We start from the raw sequence: 23,333 nt of genomic DNA on the forward strand, positions 1-23,333 counted from the left end.
TTTTAGTCTGAACGCAGGCGTTTGAAACTTTCGCTTGTCCGTATGTTCCCCATGCAAGGTAATTTTATTTATACTATGGAATAACACAGAGTGGTTATCAATGGCTAGGCTACGAGAAAAGTTAACCCTTCCTTTAGACGCGATGCGCGTTGCGATCGTTATTCGATTTTAATTGTTTTAGAGGGGCACAGTTTCGGAGAATTTACTGTAAGTTGGTCAAAACTGCTCTTGAAGAAATATGATAAAGAACCTCAGTTCTCTATAAACAGGAAAGTGTTCTTAGAGCACTAGGAGGAAAATATGAAATGAATTCTCCGAGGAAAAATAAACTGTAATAATTTTTTTTGTGTGATCACTCCAAAATACACAGGAAGAACTTGAAAAAATAATTATTGTTGCAATCAGTTTCCATCCTGGCCATCCGCATGCCGCCAAAGATGATTGATACCAACTTCATATGCACTGGTAGGGTTATTTTTGACAAAACTGGACCGTACGTTTAATGCTTCCATCGATACAATATGTTGTTTGGCTAGTGACACTAAAAATAGGTGATGCTGGTTTTAAAACCTATGAAACTTATCAAACTGATTTTGAATGATTTCAATTACTATAAATAATTTTAACTGTGAATTGTTATATACTTTTCTGCGGTGCTTTAGTTTTAACACTACCAAAATTTCTTTTATTGTCATAATTTATAAATAAATAGATAAACCCGTTTCAGCTTGCTGGTATATCAGAATGCCTTTTATAGCGGAAAGACTGTCCTCAAAAATTCACAGTTACACTCAGTTCTTGAAAAACTGTTAGTTTTCTTGTACCTTGGACATTGTTCCCCAGCTGACAGAGTTAACACTAGCTGTATGAAGGGGTTTATGTACCAAATGGCCAAGAATGAAGGGATCTTGTGTCTTATAGGGGGCCTCGATCGATAGTAACGGTCGATATGTCGGTCGACTCACGATCGACTGACGGTCGAGATCTCGGTCGAGCCACGGTCGCTACTCGGTCGATAATTGGGGATGACTCGGTCGATGTTGTGCCGGTATGGCGGTCGTCGTATCGACCGAGGTGGCTGTCGGCCCATATAGATAGCAATACACCGACACTTCACCGACACATCATCGATACTTCATCGATATTTCACCGCTTACCGGCCGATATATCAGTCAATATTCTATCGATATGTTTTATTGACACTTATCTCGATCGACATTCGTGTACCTACCCCACTGATCTATCGGTTGTCATATCAGTTGATGGCCAATAGAGTAACTACCGAAAGTGAGAAGTGATCATCGCAGTGAATTTTCCAATTATGCAATTGGAAATTGGAAGCCTGAAAAAAAATTCAGGCTTCAACGGGATTCGAACCCGTGACCTCCGCGTTACCGGTGCGATGCTCTACCAACTGAGCTATGAAGCCACACATTGGGAGCAAGGTCAATTGTAGGTTCCCATTTTCCCGTGAGAGGAGTGAACGATGTAAAGTATATGAAATAATTCATATATGAACTGCGGATATAGATGAAAGTGAGAAGTGATCATCGCATTTTTTTCAGGCTTCCAATTTCCAATTGCATAAATTGGAAAATTCACTGCGATGATCACTTCTCACTTTCATCTATATCCGCAGTTCATATATGAATTATTTCATATACTTTACATAGAGTAACTACCGATAGTCGGTCGATAGTCTGTCGTTATCTCATTTTATTCTTCCACTATTGCATCATTTTACCATATTACCGTGTAGCATGAAAATTGTGCGTGTTCGGATTTTGCGAATTTACCTCGATCCGCAAAAATTAGCACTGGGGTGAAATACATTATACTTAAACAAGAACAGTGACATGATTGACCATGGGGACAAGCAGCCAGAGCTTAGATACATATGGTATTCTGTATCCAGACAGACAGTTTACAAAGACCAGAAAAGCTCTGTTTTCAAAACATAAGCAGCTTTGCCGTGTCAGCAAACGAAATTCAAGAGAATTTCACCATCATTGCGGATACTGAAAATCAACTGCACAAATATGCCGATATATCGACCGATACTTCACCGACGGCTCACCGATCTATTGCCGACACACTGCCGATGCTACCGCGACCGACTGTCGGTCGATCTCTCGACCGAAGGTGATCCAATGAACGGTCGATCCGTCGCCTATATAGCGGCCGATGCTCGACCGACACTAGCCCGCTACTCGACCGACAATCGACCGATACTCGGTGGATGCATCGATCGAGATCTCGACCGTCAGTCGATCGTGAGTCGACTGACATATCGACCGTTACTATCGATCGAGGCCCCCTATAAGACACAAGATCCGAATGAAGTACCTTGGCACTATAAGACTGAACTATGCAAATAAATTAATGCAATTTGTCAAATTTGCATTTACAATAACTCCTCAGATGTAACATGTGTGGTTTCTCAATGGAAAATAAAGCCAATCCACTGTACCGAAAAAGATGGCCACTGGCACCTTTACCCATAATAATATTCTTAGTGTACACAGGAAAGTTCTGAAAGCTTCAAACCTAGCATACACAATTTCTACCATAACATGCCTTAGAAATGTGGGGATTATGAGAGTGTGTCTTTAGTCAGAGTTGCTATAAACCTTCTGGCTTTCATTTTCCTAAATTTCCACTAAAATGTTACAGATTACTTTACAGTTTTAAAACCATTAATATTCAGCAGACTCGTGTTAAGATGTGATGTGTGCTTGCAGTTATTTTCAATTGAAACTTCATGATCCTGAAATATGTTCATGTCATAAAGCATCTTTAACCACCCCTGGTGGAGTAAAATGAAAGAGATGAGAAGTTTGTTTTAGGTGGTATCAAATTAATTTCATCAATTATTGTTATGTGTCTGGTCCATGCAGTTGCCTTCAGGTGAATGTTTGACACTTGATTTGAACATAAGCTCGTAGCCAGTAATATCAACACCTTACTTGAATGTTATTAATAAATTATTCAAAACAAATTGTATTTATCACTTATGGACTCTTATCTAATAAGTGAATATTTTATATATCTCAGTGCATATTACGTTTTTTTTTTTTTTTTTCAATAAATTTAAAGTGACTGTATGGAGTCAGACTTCTATTTAAAATTTACAGTATATGCTACATCACAAGGAAGTACTCTAATACTGAAAATATTAAAATAAAATTTTTAATTTCAGGCATGCATGACAATGCATACACGGAGATCTTACATGTAGTCAAATTACTTTTTTTATCTTCACACTCAAATTGGGAAAAAAAAGGTTTTGAAAAAGAGGGTTTCAGGTTTTGTCCACCTTCAAATGGCAAACAATAACAACGACAACAACAATGAAAAGTGGTGGTGAATAAAATGTGTTTCAGTCTGTATTTTTTATTATTTGTGTGGACATTTCCTCTTTATTGCAAGGTCATTTCTCAATATTATTTGTACACATTCACTCTATTAATAAGTTCCCTTTGCTACTCTACAAGTCTTCACAATGCTAAAATAAAAAGATGAAAAACTATAAAAATATGTCCCATCATGTAACCTCATGCAAAGCATAGGACAAGTGATGAAATGTTTACATGAAAACTGAAAACAAACTTGAACAAAAACTTTATTAAAGAGGTTTGTTACAAAAATGTTATGGTTGATGTTTTCCTTGTATGTATACATTCATATCTGAGAGAAAAAAGTGGAATATTAAGTGAAAGAAATGGTTTTGAACAACAGCAAGTAAGGTAGGAGTTGAGTAGCATATGCATAAGATGACATAATTTGATAATAATTATCAATTATATCCTAAGGAATTTTTTTGTGTTCCCCCCCCCCCCCCCCCAACAAAATGGCTTTGGAATGGTTCTGTCAGTAGACTGTTTCATTGAGGGTATTAAGAAAATTAATTAAATCTAACAGCAGTTGTCTTGAATTCCAAGGTTTGCCATTTAACTTCTCAAACCATCCTCTCAGTAGATTGTCAGCCTCTTCATTTCCAGTCAAAAGGTGACTTTCAAAAACTGGTGATGAGCTTAATTCATACATAGGCTTGTGAGAATCAGGGGTGAAAAAGAACTTGGCTTCCTGTTCAGAATTATAATATGGACTTAAATTTGTAACATTTTCTACATTAAGAGTTCCTGGAAAGCAGTGCATAGAAACAGCAGCATCATAACTTGATTCATCATCAGAAATCATGCATTCCCTTAATATAAAAAAGATTTCTAAAACTCGAACTGGAACCATGCTGTCTGACCAATGTGAGTCTTCTTTGTAGTTTTTGAACATAAACAGGAGTATGTTCTTAATATGATAAGATCTTACAAGCCGATGACAGCATCTTTTGCATCCAAAGATTTTACTCAATTTAGGAAGGAATGCAGACAGAATGCATTTTGCAGTGCAGTAGACTTTGATGCGCCCATCTTCTGGTTGGAGAGATTGGAAAGAAGAAAGCTCTAGATGAGGAGCAGTGATTCTTGAAGAAATGCTGTCAAAAAACCCATCTGCCTTACCAAGAATTGCGTACAATTCTAGTGGTGATTGCTCCATGATGTTGCTAATATATCTAAACAACAACGCTTGAATAGAAAAGAAGTCGGTGAAATTTGTATTTGCATCATCTGGAATGGACAGAGCCCCCTTAAAATCATCAGCTCTTATTGGCACACACAAACACAGGTCAATGTCAACGTCTAAGCCAAACTTGTTACACGTCAAATGCAGTGTTGAAGCTATACCAGAACCACATGGTATTTCCTTATCAGTAGTGACGCGTTTCCAACCAGGTAGCAATCGTGAATCAAATATCTTAATAAACGTTTCCATAAACATTGAACGTAGAGAAATCTCGAGGAAACTAACTGTTCCTGAATGAACCATGTATCCAGTCGGAAGCAGATCTACAGCAGTTGGGTCCTTTACGTATATCCTAACTAAATCCCTCCTGACAACCGTTTGAAAGTATTCCGTGTTGGCAAAATGTTCCAGGACAATCAGAAAGTCAAACTCATCCGGGGCCTCTATTTTCGTTTTCTCCGCTACACTTCCGGCTTGAACGAGTTGACATTTTTGGAAGCATTTGCAAGACTTCCCAAGCTCGTGTAAGCTGTTTCTTAACATGGTTGTTATTTCATGCGATATTTGAGAACTTCTTTGTTCATTATGAATGTCCAGCTGGCGAGAAAAACTTTGGAGAAATGAATCAAACACTGGACCAACCGAAACTGGAATTTTGTGCGTTGGAGGAGCTTTGATACCGGTGTGTTCTTTGGTGCTGTCTAATAATTCCCATTTTTCATACGGCCAATCGGGGATTCTCACGTTGAAACGATAGCCCTCGTTCTGTATCTCAGGCTCTTTTTTCGACGCCATTTCACTTGTACACCAAGGAGAGAGAAGAGCAATCCGAAGAGAGTACGCCAACTGAACAACATCCAATGAAATTAGAGTTCTTGAGTGCTTCGTGACGACAGGAGAGTACGTCCTTTGTCACGCAAGGTCCCTGATAAAGTGAACGTTGCGTGACAGGATGATATACTGTAATCACGACCGTGCAATCAGATCCGACAACAAAGATAACGAAAATACTTGAAATTCGAGCGGACGTATTTCATGTATACATGGAAAGAACGACAATCTGGCCTTTTTCAAGTTTTGGCCAGAGTTTGCTCCGCGTGTCAAATTTCCCGTTCGTTTATTCGTTGCCAATCAGATCCAATCTCGTACCCAGAGTCTTCAGGCTTTTTGGTCAGCGGGGCAACACCAATTCAAAATTACACTGTCCCGGATGTTTCAGCGTCCCTTAGCACGGAACGCCTGGCAAATTTTTGTCTCTCCCCAGACCCTTTTTAGCTTGAACGTGAGCTTTTGAAACTTCGCTCGCCCATGACCATGTTTACTGTCTTTACTCATACTGTATGTGACCATATCAGCTGCCATATGTTCCCCATGCAAGGTTATTTTATACTGTGGAATAACACAGAAGGGTTATCAATGGCTAAGCTAGGAGAAAAGTTAACCCTTCCTTTAGACGCGATGTGCATTGAGATCGTTATCCAGTCTTAATTGTTTTAGAGGGGCACAGTTTCGAAGAATGCTGCATGTTGGTCAAAACTCAGCAATACTGCTCACAGGTGGCCCAAGCTGAGAGCGGTAAAGGAGAAAATATAAGAGTTTGTATATGAAAATTTACAATCGCTCTTAAAAGGTACAAATTCCGAAAATTTTTCAATAAAAATGACATACCTTGTCTCTACGGTGTAGTGTCTGTTTGTTGTTTCTTTGTCTCCTTTTGCTGATTTGAGGTCATTTTAGCGATTTTTCGAATCCTAGGTTTCCCACTCTTAGAGAAAGAGTGGGAAACCTTTAATACAATGGTAGGGTTATCTTTTACAAAACTGGACCATTTTATTAATGCTTCCATCGATACAATATGTTGTTTGGCTATCCAAAGTGACACTAAAAATGGGTGACGCTGCCTCTTAAGAGATATCTTAAAACCTAGCTATGAAACTTATCAAACTGATTTAATTTGAATGATTTCAATTACTATAATTAATTTTAGCTTTGAACTATTATATACTTTTCTGCAGTGCTTTAGTTTTAGCACTATCAAAATTTATTTTATTGTCATAATTTATAAATAAATATATGAAGCCGTTTCAGCTTGCTGGTAAATCAGAATGCCTTTTATAGCTGAAAGAATGTGCTCAAAAATTCACAGTAAGTCACTCAGTTCTTGACCAACTGTTACTTTTTTTGGACCTTGTTCTCCAACACAGTTATACACTAGCTGTATGAAGGGGTTTAATGTACAAAATGGCCAAGAATGAATTAGCCTGGCACTATATACGATTGGACTATGCAAATTGATTAAATTTGCATATTTTACAATAGGTGTCAAAATTTCCCGTGCACTGCTTAGAGTACAGACAATAAAAATGACATCAGATGTAACATGCGTGGTTTCTCAATGGAAAATAAAGCCAATCCACTTTACCGAAAAATATAGTGAGTGGCACCTTTACCCATAATAATATTCTTAGTGTACACAGGAAAGTTCTGAAAACTTCAAACATAGCATACACAGTGTTCAAATAGAAGAAAGATCCTCGCAATGAGTACGCAACTTAAAGTGCTACTGTGACAAAATTTGTCTTTCTAATCTGAGCCATTTTAAAACATAAACAAGTAGTCTGTACGTGAAGAAGAATGCTGTTTACTATTTTCAAATATCTCTTTTTGTTCCAGAGATATCCAAGTTTTTAAAATATGCAAATCAGCCAAGTGATGACGTCATTAACTCAACTGAACTTTAGTCAAATATTATGAAAAAAGATATCTCAGCCAATTTGTATCAGAAATGCTCGATTCTTTGCAGTGACATTGTTCTAGGTGGGCTCCATAATATGAGCTTATCAGTTTTGTTACCATGGCAACATACTGGGTTCCAGTCCTCTCTGATACTTAAGGCTTTGCTGGCCACCTTTGGCATGATCTTGATATTTGCCAATGGTGCCTCATCTGCATGACACAGCAAGCGTATAAATATGTTAGGTCGAGTTTGTGGCCTTGTTAAATGTTTTTCAAGTTGAAAACCACTAAAATATTGAAATCAGGTTGGAGGGGACTGGAAAAGAGTGAGTTGCCATGGGAACCGAATTTTTTATAGCCGTGGGTGTATTGCCCTTAAAACTATTAGCCTGCCAGGTTTCAATGGTCTCTGCTGTAAATTGACTGAGATAGCTCTATTTATATAATTGATGCTATATTGAGTTGAGAATATGACGTCATCAGTCCTCTCATTTACATATTTTACACATTTTTCAAACGTGAATGTCTCCGGAACCAATGCAGATATTTAGAAACGGTAAACGGTGTTTTTAATCTTTCCTAGAATTCTATGTGATTAACCTTAAAATTCAAGAGGTAAAAATTTGATCATAGTAGCACTTTAAGCAGACGTTACGCAAAGAAAGTCTGAAAAAAATTCAGGCTCAGGTTTCAGGCTTTCTTTTCGCAATGTCTGCTTAAGTTGCGTACTATCTGCGAGGATCTTTCATCCGCAGTTCAAAATATGTTTCATATATTTTACTTTCATATACACAATGTTGTTAGTACAGGGATGAATTTCCGCAAAAAAAGACTTTCCTGTGCCTATTGGCTGTGTGAGGTTCACAAGGTATTGTGGTAAAATGAACAGCTGCCATCCACGCCCTAAGTAGATGTCTCTTCTCTACTATCCTGGCTGTCCTTTTCATCATGTGACTGTGGCATTTTGTCCTTCTCAACACGTGACTGTGGTGGTTTGTCCTTCTCATCATATGACACTGGTGATTTCTTCTCATCGTGTGACCATGGTGGTTTGTCCTTTTCATCACGTGACTGAGGCAGTTTGTCCTGCTCATCATGTGACCGGGATGGTTTGTCATGTGACTGTGGTGGTTTGTCCTTATCTTCTGACTGTGGTGGTTTGTCTTTCTCGTCATGTGATTGTGGTGGTTTGTCCTTGTGCTGGTTGCACTGGTGCCAAATGCATATAGCCTCTTTTGTAAATTTTTGACCACAATATTGGCACATGTACTGTTTACTAGGTTGGTTGTTCTTTTGACACCTGCGACGACGGCACTTAAAACAGGAATTGCAGTTTACGTGTAAATCGCTCTTTTTTGTTCGTGCCATTCTTGGCTTGTGAAGTTGTCACAGCTATTGATCTTTTTTTCCTGAAAATTAATAAAAAAGTATATTAATGTTAGTAACATGCCAGCCGAAGGCCAGGACTATTACTTATTTTTGAATCTGTCAGTATTTCTTATGCAATATATTGGGTTTCGAAAATACCACTTGTTCTGTCGGCTTGACATTTATGGGCAGTCAAACAGATGTTGACTTGGCTCAGCAAACCCCGATATGGGGCATGTAACCAAGGTATGCAGAACTAGAAATCCACAATTGCATCTGAAGCCAGTGGACCCACCCAACCCCCACTGGTATTGAAAGAAATCTTTACACAAGAAGTTCCACATGACTATGAAAGGGAAAGCTCCTCCTTCCTTTCACACTTTTGAAGGTGTAATATGCCAATTTAGATGCTGTTCAGTGCTGGCAAGTTGTTGACTCAAGAGTCCTCTCAAAAAAATAGACGTCAAATAATTTCATTATATCATCACAGCAACAAAAGGCATCAGTTTCTTTTGGTTAACAGCCTTACAGGGTTCATTCCAAAAACAAAGCCAATTTCACCAGTAAGGATCGTAGAAAAAGATGCATGCTGTTTAACAGTTATTTACACTCTGATGGTTGATTGACAACTGAAAGCAAGCATGCCCAGGCTAGGCCCTTTTATACTGCAATTTCCTGTTTAACCTGAGTGGCAAGGAGCAACACGTTGCACTCCTTAAAAAGTGACTACATGTATATGACAAGTTATCATGAATTCACATATTTGATATCTGTTTCACAAGTGCCATTTAAGCTGCATTCAGATGTATGTGGGTAATACACTTGATTAACAAACATTGTCCTGTCCAAAGTGTGAATTGTAAATGATGTGATCATGTGACCTGATGGAAATATGTAGTGATCTAGTTAGTTTGAGCATGTTTTCTCTTCAGGATCGACATGCAAAACAATAATATTAATATGTAAATTTTAAGCCCTAAAAACTACACATGCTTTTATTTTCTAAAACGAAGAATGCAACAATAAATAAGCTCATAGGTCAAATGGTTCCCAGAAATGTGCAGTTCCAGAAAATATCCATACTCCCCTCACTTATAGCCTTGATGCCACAGCCCACGGAGGCTCTTCGCTGTTGCTGACACGGTTCTGCTGGCTGCCCCAACCTCGTTCCCAGCATCCCTCCTCTTCACGTTCAGGGGGGCGGGAAGAAGAGAGACGCTGGGAACTAGGTTGCTGGCTGCCCCTGAAGACTTTCTGGACGTCTCCCAGACCACCCCCTAAATGTTGCATGAAAACGTGGGGTTTTTTGGTTAATATCTTTGTCGATAATTTTGTTACTTTTCATCACTTCTTTACCAAACTTGGTAATTTAAAATGAGACTTTGCAAAGTACAGACCCAGTACAGCCGCAAAAAGCCAACATACATGCAAATATCATTGCCAATGTTTACGTACTGCTATCGTAGTAATCTTTACCCTGCTAGCAGATCAGAGCGTTTCTTTCTGGCAAGCCTCTGGTATTTCGCTTGGTCGGCTTGTTAAGCAAGCCAACGCAAAATACCAGAGACGCGAACGACTTTGTAAATGCTACAGGACTTGCCAGAGAGAAACGTTCACTTCTGCTAGCAGGGTAAGTTATCTTATATCGGTGTTGTATTTATTTAGTAAAACGTTTACTCTTAAACTTACCTTTAAGACGCCTTCTGTTTGACATATATTTCGCTCACACAAACCTGCACGAATACGACGCCAGATTGAAGAAAACACGAGAATAAAACTCTGATCTGAACCAAGGTGTGATGCTGTGATATTGGCTCGAATAAAAGGCTAAATCAAAATGGCGGCGAGTGTCACAGGTACCCCAAGTTCTATGAGAGTTTTAAAAAGAGAACGCGACCCCTTTGCGGGAGTGTTGAAATTTGAGCGTCACGGCGACCATTGCGTAATTCTTAAGTTCTTTGTTTTGAGTGTACTACTTCCGAACCGGAAAACTGGACAAATTATTGCGGCACAACAATTTCATTACTCCCTTTTTATTATCTACTCTTTATATAACTACCGTTAAAATTCAAAATAATATTAAAGTAAATTTTCAATGCTTTATTGTAGTTTCACTTTAGCTCATGTTGTTAGTTTTAATTTTTTTCCATATATTGAAATGAATTCGATTTATTATTAAATACGCTTTTTATTTACTGGTTTTTAATTCAAGTGCCTATGAAGTAAAAAATAACTTATGCTTATTTGAAAGGCCTTTCAAAGAGAACAAGTTAAAGGTTTTTTTTTTCTTTAACTGTCTGTTTTTGTTCAAAAGTTGATGACGTCACAACGTTTTAGTACAAAGACAAATTACAAAATCAAAAATATCTCGGGAAATATTCAAGTGATGCTGCTCAAACTTAGTACCAATAATGTAGCAAAATTGTTGCCATGGCAACAGCACAGTGGGCGTCATTTGGTGTCTTACCTGATGCACATTACAGGTGCCAAGTTTGGGCAGTATCACTCCGATAAGCTCAAGACATTGTTTGTTTTTTAGACTTATTTTTGTACTGAAACGACGGTCATCAGTTATTGAATAAAAACCTTGAATATCTCTGGAATGGGAGAAGATATTCAAGAAACGTGTTAATGAATCGGGTTGAATTATATTTGGTGTAATTGCATTTTAGATAAGTATTTCGTTTTCGTCGCGTAATCTATAAGCTGCCTTCAAATTAATTTTCCCGGAAATTCTGTTTGTGGCCTTTGGGTTTCTAGCCGTTGGTTTTTCGGTTTCGATCGAAGGCTCACAAACGGCTTTCAAAATTTTCGTTTTGGATTCAAATACTTATTTACTTCTTTATATTTTTCAGTTTAGTTTCTACTATTGAAGTAATGAAGGTATTTTAGCGAAGCAGGTTTTTATTATGACATTGTCGGATGACACATTAAACTTGGCCTTGAATGCGGGGAAATGCGCAAGCCTTTTGTCCTTGCTTTTTCCCCCTTGACAAGAAGACATGTCGAGAAAAAAATTCAAGAAAAAAAGCTTGCTATGTGTACAGTAGCATTTCAGTTTCAGAATTGGAAGACATTAAAGTTGAGTTGAGTTATATTTGGGGTGCTTTCGGTGTAGCGTACCTTACACCTTACAACATGTCAAGGCCGCACTGTTATTAGCTGACACAATTGAATGAAAACCTTTAATAAATGTTGTCGGCGAAAACTAGGTCTGAAATAAAACTTGGCGCGAAAACATAACCAAGAAAACTTGCTCGTGTGTAATGGGCCATATTCGTAAACTCACAGTTTATTTCTGCCTTTGTGACATCATTAGAACAGATTTCGCAGAAGTACAAAAGGGAACCGTATTAGTTCTACAGTTTGACTTTTGAACGCGTGCGGAGTCTTGCTAAGTGCAATTTTTTTGTTCGACTTCTATCACACGTTGCAGAATTATTACTGGCCGTAAAGCCAACTGAGGAACTGACCAAGAACAGATTTTCGGTAACAGCGTTGGTAAGTAATTCAGTCATTTTAAATTCAATACAAATGAGAACTTTGTAAAAAGTCTAGACGCCTTAGGCTAAATATTCCGTGTTTTCGTGATGTTTCGGCCAAACCCAGTCAATTCGGAATACGAAAGGCAAAGCAATAGAATATACTGTTGACAAAGGTTTGTAATTCTTATTTTCTTCATTCCACGCCTGTTGTGGTTTGTTGTTTTAGTCTCTAATTCCGTAACGCTTAAGCTAAGTCATTGTGCGTGGGTTTACAGGAACTGAAAGAACAGCATCCACATTTCTTTTTTGCTTGCTATTCATAAAAAAAAAACAAGCGATAGGCCTTGAATGGGTTGCACAGTTCAGCATTTCGTTCAGAAGGATCTTGCATGTGGGAGCACCGATGGCGCCGGCTAGCAGTGGTGAGAGCACTCGCCTCGCACTAATGTGGCTCGGGTTCGATTCCCGGACTCGGCGTCATATGTGAGTTGATTTTGTTGAGTGGTTCTCATTCTCGTTCCGAAAGGTTTTTCTCCGGGTACTCCGGTTTTCCCCTCCTCAAAAACCAGCATTTCCGAATTCCAATTCCCTCTGGATTATTTTGAAGCATTTTATCATGAGCCACTGGCTCCGGAGATTGCGCAGGCTATCCCCTTCTCATCGACATTAAATAAATTACTTTACTTTACGGCACATAACAGAACAAGTACTACTAGCTCTCTTTCATTGGAATTTTCACCCTTTGATTCAACCAGCCTCAAAAGAGTAAGAGCCACTTTACATGGTTCAAGTCTGGCTCTTTGCGCAGTAGGTAAGATATGGATGAGTCAAATATTCAACATCATATTTCAAGTTGACCTATATACGCTCGCACCTTGTTACGACCTTTTACTCCTCACTGTAAGTTGGCTGCGAAAACACTACCTTTGCTGAAACAACGACCTTTTTGATAAAGAAAAAAGTCAGAAAATGTCAACCCCTTTAAGCCGTTTTTAATAAAACACGTCACTAATTGCAGAAAGCTCTCAGTCGCCATCTTGCCTGTTTTCGGTATCACGCGTTATCCCAGTCCCTGCATTTTATCCAACTCACATGAAACAACAGTTTACAGGCCTAAGATTATCATTTTTAGATGCTGTAATGGTCCTATAACACTGTTCTTTATTGTTTATTGATTTTCGGCAAAATTTAATAACATCGATTTTAATCCATCGTTTTTTGTTTTTGTTTTTTTCATTTTTCATTTTGATATTGCTGGCGCTGAGGACTGTTAACGTCATCGACAACGAATATTTTTGGCGGAATGCCCGTTTTTTTGTTTCGTTTGTTGATTTATTCTTGTTTCTTGTTCCTTATAACGATATTTTTTTGTAAAATAATCGAGTTTTATCTCGTAACAAGCTTAAGCTGATCTTTTTTCGAAAGTAGAACAGTTAATATGCAATTTGTTGAACACCACGTTTGTTGTCCTTTAATGGTTAAGTTTCTACCTTTTGAGCAATTGCTGTATAAGTGGCAGGCATAATAGCGTTTTGCTGTTACTAATACATGATTTGGCTACAGCGAAGATTATAAAAACGCCACAAGGCACTGTGAGCACATACCTCAATTTGATAAAATACTAATTTACGTTATACTTACCACGGTACACAAAACTCTGATTGTCTCAAAATTTGACTCATTAAATCATCGGCTCGTGACTCACGAATCAAGCTGTGTGTAACTTCTTGTTCAGTCTTAATTTACACAGGAGTTTATTTACTTGAAGAAAACAAAATTACCGCATGAAAGCTTTGTTGTACTGTCGTCAGTCAGTTCATATTTCATTGCAAGCGGAAAGGCCTTGTTATGAGACATTTAGACATGAAAATATTCTATCGCACGCTTCATTTGTGAAAACTAAATAAGTATCTTTCATTTCAGGCTCCTCGTATTCCAAGTGTTTAGTATACAACAAGCTGATACTGGGGCGTAGGATTAAAACCGAATTTCATCAACGTAGCATTTTCAGACTTTTCAAGGCAGCAAGTAGTAAAAGTTTTTTTTCCGCCGATTTTTGGTGTTCTAAAACCCGGGGTAGTCAATCGATAAAAATTGATATCGGAAAATCATTCGATAAATCGATATCTATCGATAAATTGAACTTAAACGATATCGATTTTATCGGATTCATCGATCGTTATTGAATCGATAAAAATTATCCTGTTTCCGTTGAGGGAGCGTTTGGTTGTGATTCTTTAAATGTAGATTTCAAAGGCGGCAATGAAATGATTTGTTGACAAACACTGTACAAGAGACCAAAGAGACTGCATTATGATTTTCTTCCTGATTTTATTGTTCGATCTCTGAACCGGGTCGATTACAAACGTAAATTATTTTTCCTTTTCCGGGTTCTCGGCCTCAAGATTGTCGTCTAAATTTTTTCTCTTCCTTTGTTCCGTTGGTTTTGAAACCACGTTTAACCTAAGAAATATGGGGAACAAGGAAAATTTAGATTACGAACACGAGGGCGTCTAGATGATTTGTTTCAAAAAATCACGAAAATCTTTCCCTTTAAAGACTGGGTGAAAGAGCAACGAGCGTGCGATTGTGTTACATCAGCAAATAAATAAAACAGTGGAATAATCAACCAGGGATCTATATCGGATTTCATTCAAATACAACACACGCTGAGTAATACCAAAAGTTTGTAGAAAAGATGAAGCAATTTATATCGTTTTACGAACAGGGAAGTTGTTATAAGTGTCTCTGCGAGTTCTTTAATATCTTTAGGTGTTGCCGTTTCGAAAATTGGAACGATAATTCAGTTTCGATAAAATCGATAGCCCTGTTTCAAAAATCGCTAATTATCGATTACCCACAACGAAATATTTATCGATTTTTATCGAATTTCGAAGCATTTCCGTGTAAACGTTAAAAGTGTAGTTAAATTGGTTTTAGTCATTTTGGCCTGTTGCAATTTGCTTTCAGCATTACATAAGTTACATTTTGTATTTAGTATTCAGTTTTCGCCACGTAAGCGGTGTATTTTGCCATTGTCATTTTGCCTTCAATATGATGTTCACGACTTGTATGTTTGCGATGTAGCATTTCCACTTTCTGCATTTTGTATTCAGGGTCCGCCGACTGAACTTTCAGTTTTTATCCTTTTGCCGGGATTCTCGCCGCTCGCTTTTCGTTTGCTGACAGTCCTTGAAACGTTTTCACATGCCAGGTTTAATCTGCTCGTATGTACAGAAAAAATGTGGCGATTTTTTCTGAAAACGTTCCTCTTTAAAACAAGAAAACTTTTCAAGAGACGAAATTTGCTGATGTTTACAGTAGCATTTCGGTTTGAGCTTCAAGCATCGGACCTTTTATATAATTAAAGTTGATTTGAGGTGATTTGTATTCCACCGGTATTATATTTTCCTTGGGAATCACATAACTTACACCTTAAATGTAGCACTTCGTTTTTGGTATTCCCTAAACTGCATATGATGAAACGAAACTTGATTGACTCGGTCAAATTGTCAAAACCTAAAAACAACAGCTTTTTTGTCGGAGAACCAGATAATTATTAAGTATTTGTGACATTCTGTAGTGCAAAAACTTTTGGCTTGAAAGGCACGTAAAAATAAAATCCTTCAAGAAAATTGGTAAATGAAAATTTGTTTTTGATCGAATGAAATAAATCTTGTCAAGGAGGTCGCCAAGTTGCTTATGTCTAAAAAGCCATATCCATAACTTACGGTGGCTTTGGCTCAAATGTACTGCCGGAAGATTTTCTTTTCATATTCCCTAATTCATCTTCTTTAAACAGACCTTAATATTCGGTAATAATGAATCGGTTGTTTAATGACCGATTAACACGGATAGTCTGTTTTAAGGGAATTTGTTAGCCGTTCGGATGTGTAAGGACGCTTGAGGGAAAGATCGTGGAAGTATGTGTCATTCAAGCTCCTAAATGATAGAACAAATAAGCAATCGACAGAGGCTGCGTTTACCTCAGGTTATAACGTACCCTGATCTCTTTAAAAATAGGCAAAATATATTTTAAAACGTTTTTGATTAACAAGATTATCCTCACAGTATAGATTTACAATCTGATGATGATCTTGGTCTTCGGTCCTTCGAGGATGAGGCAAGGATAGCTACTGCCGACAGGCAAGACAAAAATTGCAAATGCACCACTAAAAGAACGCGGAGCCACAATAACGCATGTAGAACTTCTTTCTGTTCATGGAACCCCTACCTACCTTCATGTTTATTCGTTCAAATTATGATCGTCTACCATCTAAGATAAAACACACAGTGGTCTCATTGATTCTGACATCTACGAAGATGTTGCTAGAGACACAGGCATCCCGCCCGTCCAGGAAAGTAAGGTTCCATGCTTAGACTAAACGTCTAAAGACTGGGTGGTTGCTGCTGGCCTGTATTCATCGGCCTCCATTGCTCAAACAAACGAGTGACCTGACATCATCTTTCGGTGTAAAAATATTCAATGGGTATTGCTAATAGAGCTAAATGTCTCATGAGAAGACAATATACAGGAAGAGGCTCACGAGCGGATATGATCAGACATTAATCTAATAGAAAATTGCGAAAACAGAAGTAGTATGATAAGCACCACGGTTTTCTGTTACTTTTGCAGTAGATTGTCATTAATTTGCGGTGGAATAAATTAACGTCCATGACGTCAAAGGTGGAGATGACGTAATTGGAAACAAAAATTATTAATAATAAATAATAGTACGTGGAAGGGCTTCATATGATTCCGGTAAAAATCTTTATATCTGAATCTCTATATCTATATCTGAATCGCCGAACGCTCACTGAACGCTCAGATCAAATTTGGAATTCTGTTATGTTCAAACAATGGAAATAATTTGCTCGTCTTTCGTGTTATATTTTGTGATTTTCGTGATGCGCCCATACCAACAGTTTTGATCAAAAAGATACAAAACGAAACGCCCGTGTGAAAAGGCTTTAAAAAGTGTTCTTAAAATAAATATCTCTCCTCTACAGACTCAGCTACAGCCTTACAAAAAAAGATGGAAAAAACCAATTCAGATATAATTCAAAACAGCAGCAGAAGTCACTCCACTAAAGAAGAAGTAGGCGATATTAAGGGACTAGAGCACGCCATTGGCAATCCCGGCAACGCTTCCCAAAGGCTAGGAAACGTCCAGAAGGCCAAACACTACCATGACAAACATCAGATAACGGAAAAAGAAGTAGGAGATAAATTCACAGAAGGAAGGGCCTATGGTAACCTCGGCGTCGCCTATGGAAGCCTATGCAACTTCCAAAAGGCCATAGAGTACCATGAAAAGCAACTATCGATAGCAAAAGAAGTCAGCGATAAATCTAGAGAAGGAGCGGCTTATAGAAACCTCGGCAACAGTTACCAGGGCCTGGGCAACTTTCAAAAGGCCATAGAGTACTACAAAAAGAATCTGTCAATAGCAAAAGAAGTAGGCGATAAATGGGAAGAAGGAAGGGCCTATGGTAACCTCGGCAGCGCTTATAACAGCCTGGGTAACTTCCGAAATGCCATAGAGTACCAAGAAAAGCATCTCTCAATAGCAAAAGAAGTAGTCAATAAAAGAGCAGAAGGAGCGGCTTATAGAAACCTCGGGAATGCTTACCAAGGCCTGGGCAACTTCCAAAAAGCCATAGAGTACCATGAAAAGCATCTGTCAATAGCAAAAGAAGTGGGCAATAAATTCGAAGAAGGAAGGGCCTTTGGCAACCTCGGCATCGCTTATGAAAGCCTGAACAACTTCCAACAGGCCATAGAGTACCATGAAAAGGATCTGTCAATAGCAAAAGAAGTAGGCAGCAAAACCGGAGAAGGAGCAGCTTATCGAAACCTCGGCAGTGGCTACCAAGGCCTGGGCAACTTCAAAAAAGCCATAGAGTACCATGAAAAGCATCTGTCAATAGTAAAAGAAGTAGGCGATAAACGCAGAGAAGGAGGCGCCTGTAGCAACCTCGGCAACGCTTATGATAGCCTGGGTAACTTCCAAAAGGCCATAGAGTACCATACAAAGCATCTTTCAATAGCAAGAGAAGAAGGCGATATTACCGGAGAAGGAGCGGCTTATGGCAATCTTGGCAATGGATACCAAGGCCTGGGAAACTTCCAAAAGGCCATAGAGTACCATGAAAAGCATCTATTAATAGCAAAAGCAGTAGGCAATAAATCCATGGAAGGGGCGGTTTATGGGAACCTCGGCAAAGGTTACCGAGGCCTTGGCAACTTCCAAAAGGCGATAGAGTACCATGAAAAACGTCTGAAAGTAGCAAAAGAAGAAGGCGATAAACCCGGAGAAGGAGCAGCTTATGGAAACCTCGGCAACGGTTACCATGACCTGGGCAACTTCCAAAAGGCCTTAGAGTACCATAAAAAGCATCTGTCAATAGCAAAAGAAGTAGGCAATAAATCCCAAGAAGGCAGGGCCTATGGTAACCTCGCCACCAGCTATGACAGGCTGGGAAACCTCGAAAAAGCCATGGAGTTCTGTGAAAAGCATCTGGAAATAGCAAAAGAAGTAGGCGATAAGCAAGCAGAAGGAAATGGCTATGGAAACCTCGGCAGTGGTTATCATACTCTGGGAAACTTTCAAAAGGCCATAGCGTTCCATGAAAAGCATCTGACAATAGCAAAAGAAGTAGGTGATAAATTCAGCGAAGGGTGGGCCTATGGCAGTCTCGGCAACGATTACCAACGCCTGGGAAACTTCCAAAAGGCCATTGAGTACCATGAAAAGCAGCTGGCAACAGCAAAGGAAATATGCAGTAAAGCCGAAGAAGCAAGGGCCTGTGGTAACCTCGGCAACGATTATGCCAGCCTGAGAAAGTTTCAGGACGCATTCGAATGTTATCAAGCTAGTGTAAAACTATTTGATATTGTCAGGGCTACTGTTACGTCTGATGATGCCTTAAAAATAAGTTTTCGAGACTTCCATCGTGGTGCTTACGGTGGTCTGTGGCAAAGCCTGTTAAAACTCGGAAGAATCGACGAAGCCTTGTGTGCTGCTGAGCAAGGTCGAGCACAGGCCTTAGCTGACGTCTTAAAACAACAGTATGGTTTGAAGGAATCTACACCAGCGTCACTTGAACCTAATATAGCAATTTCTTACATCTCAAATAAGTTATCTACAAAAACTGTATTCTTGGGGTACCAGCGCAACGAAATCACTTTCTGGGTTATCAGCAAGGGAAGCAAGGTTGAATTTCGAGAAAACAGATTGGAACCTGGAAGTGAGCACGATGATGCATTCATCGAATTGTTGAATACCACTTTGGACAAAATTGGAGTTGGTGTTCGCGTTAGATGTGAGAATCGTTCGTTGGATGAGCTAAATGATCGTGATGGTAATGATGATGCTGACGAAGAGAATAAGGACAAACAAGCAGTGTCATCACAGTGTACCATCAACGCGTTAAAACCATTACATGATGCAATTATTGGCCCCATTGCAGATTTATGTCAAGATAGCAAATTGATCGTTGTGCCCGATGGTCCCCTTTGCATGACTCCATTCTCTGCATTGAGCACTTCTATTCACATCCGCACTGTACCCTCTCTGACCAGTTTAAGACTGATTACAGATTGTCCCGAGGTCTGCAAAAGTGTGCAGGGAGCACTGCTTGTGGGAGACCCCTATCTAGGGAATATCCGGTATCCAAAGTTCAGGCAACTGCCATATGCAAAAATGGAAGTAGAGATGATAGGAGAAATTCTACAGATCCCACCACTTACAGGAACAGAGGCAACCAAAGAGGAGGTGTTGAAACGAATTGCTTCAGCCGCTCTGGTTCACATCGCAGCTCATGGACGAAAGGAAACGGGAGAAATTGCTCTGGCGCCAAATCCCGGTTGGGAAAGATCCAGAGCAAAGAACAAGGGTCCTAAGGAAAAGGACTACATGTTGAGAATGTCAGACGTTCAAGCTGTTAATCTTCAAGCAAAACTGGTTGTGCTTAGTTGCTGTCACAGCGGCAGAGGAGAGATTAAGTCTGAGGGTGTCATCGGAATTGCTCGGGCTTTCTTAGCTGCTGGGGCTCGTTCGGTTCTAGCTTCACTTTGGGCAATTTCAGACCAGGCAACTTTGGAGTTCATGAAGAGTTTCTACCAACATCTTGCAGATGGAAAAAGCGCCAGTGTGTCCCTTCATCAGGCTATGAAGAGCCTGCGAGAGTCAGAGCATTTCTGTGCTGTGAAACACTGGGCCCCTTTTGTTCTAATTGGTGATGACATCACACTTGAATTTGGAAGCAAAAAATCAGAGCACTGAAATGATGCTTAAAAAACGTAATTTTTCTTTTCTTAATTTTTGTGGCTGTTATGTCCACCCCCCCGCCCCCCCCAATTCGCAAACATCAGCATCTTCTTTATACGCTGGGCTGTTAAATGTCCAATTAAGAGACAAATAATTAAGTGAGGTGTTGAAAAGCAAAGTGGCCTGTTCATTTTCAAAAAAAGAGCAAAGCAGAAAACAGAGAAAAGCCACATTTAACGTAGCAAAGAACAGTCCTACTCCCAACCAAAACGGAAAAATTGGGTTCGGTAGAGGACAGCTTGTCAAAAGTCTAAAAAAAGCTAATGGAGATAATGAATGAAGGAAAAAACGAACAAGCGATTGAATGAATGAACGAACGAACGGATGAATGAACGAACGAATGAATGAATGAATGAATGAATGAATGAATGAATGAATGAATGAATGAATGAATGAATGAATGAATGAATGAATGAATGAATGAATGAATGAATGAATGAATGGACGGACGGACGGACGGACGGACGGACGGACGGACGGACGAACGAACGAATGAATGAATGAATGAAGGAGAAAAGAAGGAGTTTCTGTGATTTGTCTACTAGAAATAAAGGAAATCGGTGGCGACCTTTTCCCTTTGTTGTTTTAATATGCTGATATAAATTTTTCTACAATGTGGATGTTCCAAGTATTCAAAGTTAATTCAATACTAAGAGATATCAAATACTAAGTATTTCCGCTGTCTAAAAGAACGGAAGTCAGAATAATCTATTTGTTTCTTTTTGTCTTGTGTTGTTTTTTAACTTTTCATTTTTCACCCCACAATCAATCGTGGTGACGTCAAACACCAATAATTTCGAGGAACCTTTGAACAAAACAATACGTACTAGAGTAGACCTGTGAGAACCAAATTGCATAGGTTAAGTGTTTGAAATATTATTTTTTAGTTAATGTATTTCATTTCTTCTTCCTTACAGATGCTGAATAATCGGACGAAGAGAATACCAACCAATCAGTGAACCAAAATTTGCCAACTTACAATTTCCCTAGCTCTGGAGATTTATTTTATCCCTTTCCAAAAAGGCTGGAAAGCAGCGACAAGCCCGTGCCATAGGCTGCTTCTGAAATACTTATTTGATTAAGCCGCTAGTTTTACTCCGGACATAAGTAGAATGGAAAAAAGATCGAGAAACGTCTTTTAACAAAGTTTATTATTTTCTCTGTATTCGCCTTTAAAACTCTTTGTATATGCCAATGGCCCGTTAAAATTTTAGATATAACCGTAATTTCATTCACCGTGCCTTTCAATAATCCAATGGGATTTTGACGTTCACGATTCAACCAACCATTACGCTTTTCATTGCCGCCAATAACTGCAGCGGACCTCTAAGAAAACAAAAAACGTTTGGCTGAACTGGGTCAAAAAGTCATGTTCGTGCACTGTGATTAGCGGATTTCAGTCCACGTTGTCGGTTTCTGTATTTTTTGCGGTCAGTCGGTTGTCGCCGTGATTATCTATGACAGCAGTATAATCCGCAACCGTTAGTCGGCGTTGAAGTTCAGAGTCCGTAGGTTATTGAAAGGCACAGAAAAATGATATATATGGACTATGTATCCAGAGTGGAAGATAAGGAAGGCCAATTAGGCAATACGTACACTCAGTAGAGAAATTTGAGTCCTGAATGGACGGCTCCAGATTACGCAGCCGTTGGTTTGGTCTTCAGCAACGCTTCTCTCCAATAAAGCATGCTTAAATGCTTAAGCCTGACTCACATACGAGACACATTCCTTTCCCCACTTTTAGCTTATAGCAATTTTGGTTCCGTTTCTAGAACTGATACGTGCCAAATTCTATGCCGGAAGACTCGTTTGTGGATATTTCCGCGTTTCTGGCATACAATATTTCTCAGTTATGGTGCATGTTAAATTAATTTTCTAAGCGTACCTTAGCTCTAGGGTGAAATACACGTATATACCAGTTATTTGACTAGTTATTGCATTTTACAAGACGTAAATTACGAGTTAATTTAATCGTAATCGTAACGCGAATAAACCGAGAATATACAATAAATATATCGAGAGTATAATAACAAAAGAATTCAAGGATTCCAAGCCTTGCTAGGTCAGCAGAAAATGGATCCTATTTTAACCACAGTGAAAAAGGTACTTTAGTCCACACCGCTGACCACTAGTTTTTTTTAGTGCCTACACAGCAGCAAGGGTCCTAGGGACGGGCTTATTCTATTTGACTTGAGAAACAGTACTTTGCTGCCACATTTTGGCTGGGTTAGACTTTCGTTTGTACTCTGATACACTCTAACGAAATTTCCTCTTGACCCTAGCTTTCTGTTTTATGTTTTTTATACATGTTGTCATCGTGATTACAGCAAAACTACAATACCAAGCACTAGTTTTGCACAAAAAAATTAAGCCAGTCTGTTTACACGAAATAAAAGTAATAAATAAAAGAGAAATAAAGGAGTGTGGAGGTGCAGCGTTCTTGTAGATTACCTTCAGTTTTCAACCTGTGCTTGTCAATTTTAGTCATTCTTTTCACGCATAAGGGCATTACCTCATAATTTACTGTCTCTATCAATGTGATGAAATGTGTCGGCTGCTCAGTTGGCTAGTAACTAAAGGCACAGGAACTGTAACGCCTTGTAATTATCTTAAAACAAAAGAAATGTTCAATCATTATGAAAGTTGGTGGTTTCTGACTTGTCCTATTTAAGGACGGTGCCTACTTTTGTTACTGTGTATACGTTCTGCGCATCTCGAGATACTCGGTTTTCCCATAGGTGGTGCCTACTAATACAGGGATATTTTTGCGCGGTTTACTGAAAACTATACGGAGAAAGTAGAACTTAGCAAGTGCTTTTAGTATCCAAAA

At 38.9% G+C, this 23,333-nt stretch overlaps 3 protein-coding genes across 5 annotated transcripts; 1 reads left to right on the plus strand and 2 right to left on the minus strand.

Moving 5' to 3' along the window:
- Positions 1-2,952: 2,952 nt before the first annotated feature.
- On the minus strand, positions 2,953-5,706 carry LOC146486482 (uncharacterized). Its single transcript, XM_085096371.1, has one exon. The coding sequence runs from the start codon at positions 5,374-5,376 to the stop codon at positions 3,871-3,873; it is 1,506 nt and encodes a 501-aa protein (XP_084952497.1). The 5' UTR covers positions 5,377-5,706; the 3' UTR covers positions 2,953-3,870.
- A 691-nt stretch (positions 5,707-6,397) lies between these two features.
- Positions 6,398-10,535, minus strand: LOC146486483 (uncharacterized). 3 transcript variants are annotated; one of them, XR_014859459.1, is made up of 3 exons: positions 10,375-10,535; positions 7,957-8,726; positions 6,398-7,132 (listed from the first exon to the last, which is right to left on the minus strand). XR_014859459.1 is itself a non-coding variant. In XM_085096379.1 (2 exons), the coding sequence occupies exon 2, from the start codon at positions 8,683-8,685 to the stop codon at positions 8,221-8,223; it is 465 nt and encodes a 154-aa protein (XP_084952505.1). In that variant the 5' UTR covers positions 8,686-8,726; positions 10,375-10,535; the 3' UTR covers positions 6,398-8,220. The 3 variants fall into 3 exon arrangements, 2 of the variants coding, with proteins under 2 accessions (XP_084952505.1, XP_084952517.1); XM_085096379.1 differs by having other exon boundaries at positions 6,398-8,726; XM_085096391.1 differs by having other exon boundaries at positions 6,398-8,717; positions 10,371-10,535.
- A 1,512-nt stretch (positions 10,536-12,047) lies between these two features.
- LOC146486484 (uncharacterized) lies at positions 12,048-23,129 on the plus strand. Its single transcript, XM_085101133.1, has 3 exons — positions 12,048-12,186; positions 17,181-20,475; positions 21,421-23,129. The coding sequence occupies exon 2, from the start codon at positions 17,207-17,209 to the stop codon at positions 20,456-20,458; it is 3,252 nt and encodes a 1,083-aa protein (XP_084957259.1). The 5' UTR covers positions 12,048-12,186; positions 17,181-17,206; the 3' UTR covers positions 20,459-20,475; positions 21,421-23,129.
- The last annotated feature ends 204 nt before the right edge of the window (positions 23,130-23,333 follow it).

Source organism: Pavona decussata, unplaced genomic scaffold (genome assembly GCF_977016875.1).
Source record: "Pavona decussata unplaced genomic scaffold, jaPavDecu1.1 SCAFFOLD_21, whole genome shotgun sequence".
Taxonomy (NCBI): Eukaryota; Metazoa; Cnidaria; class Anthozoa; order Scleractinia; family Agariciidae; genus Pavona; species Pavona decussata.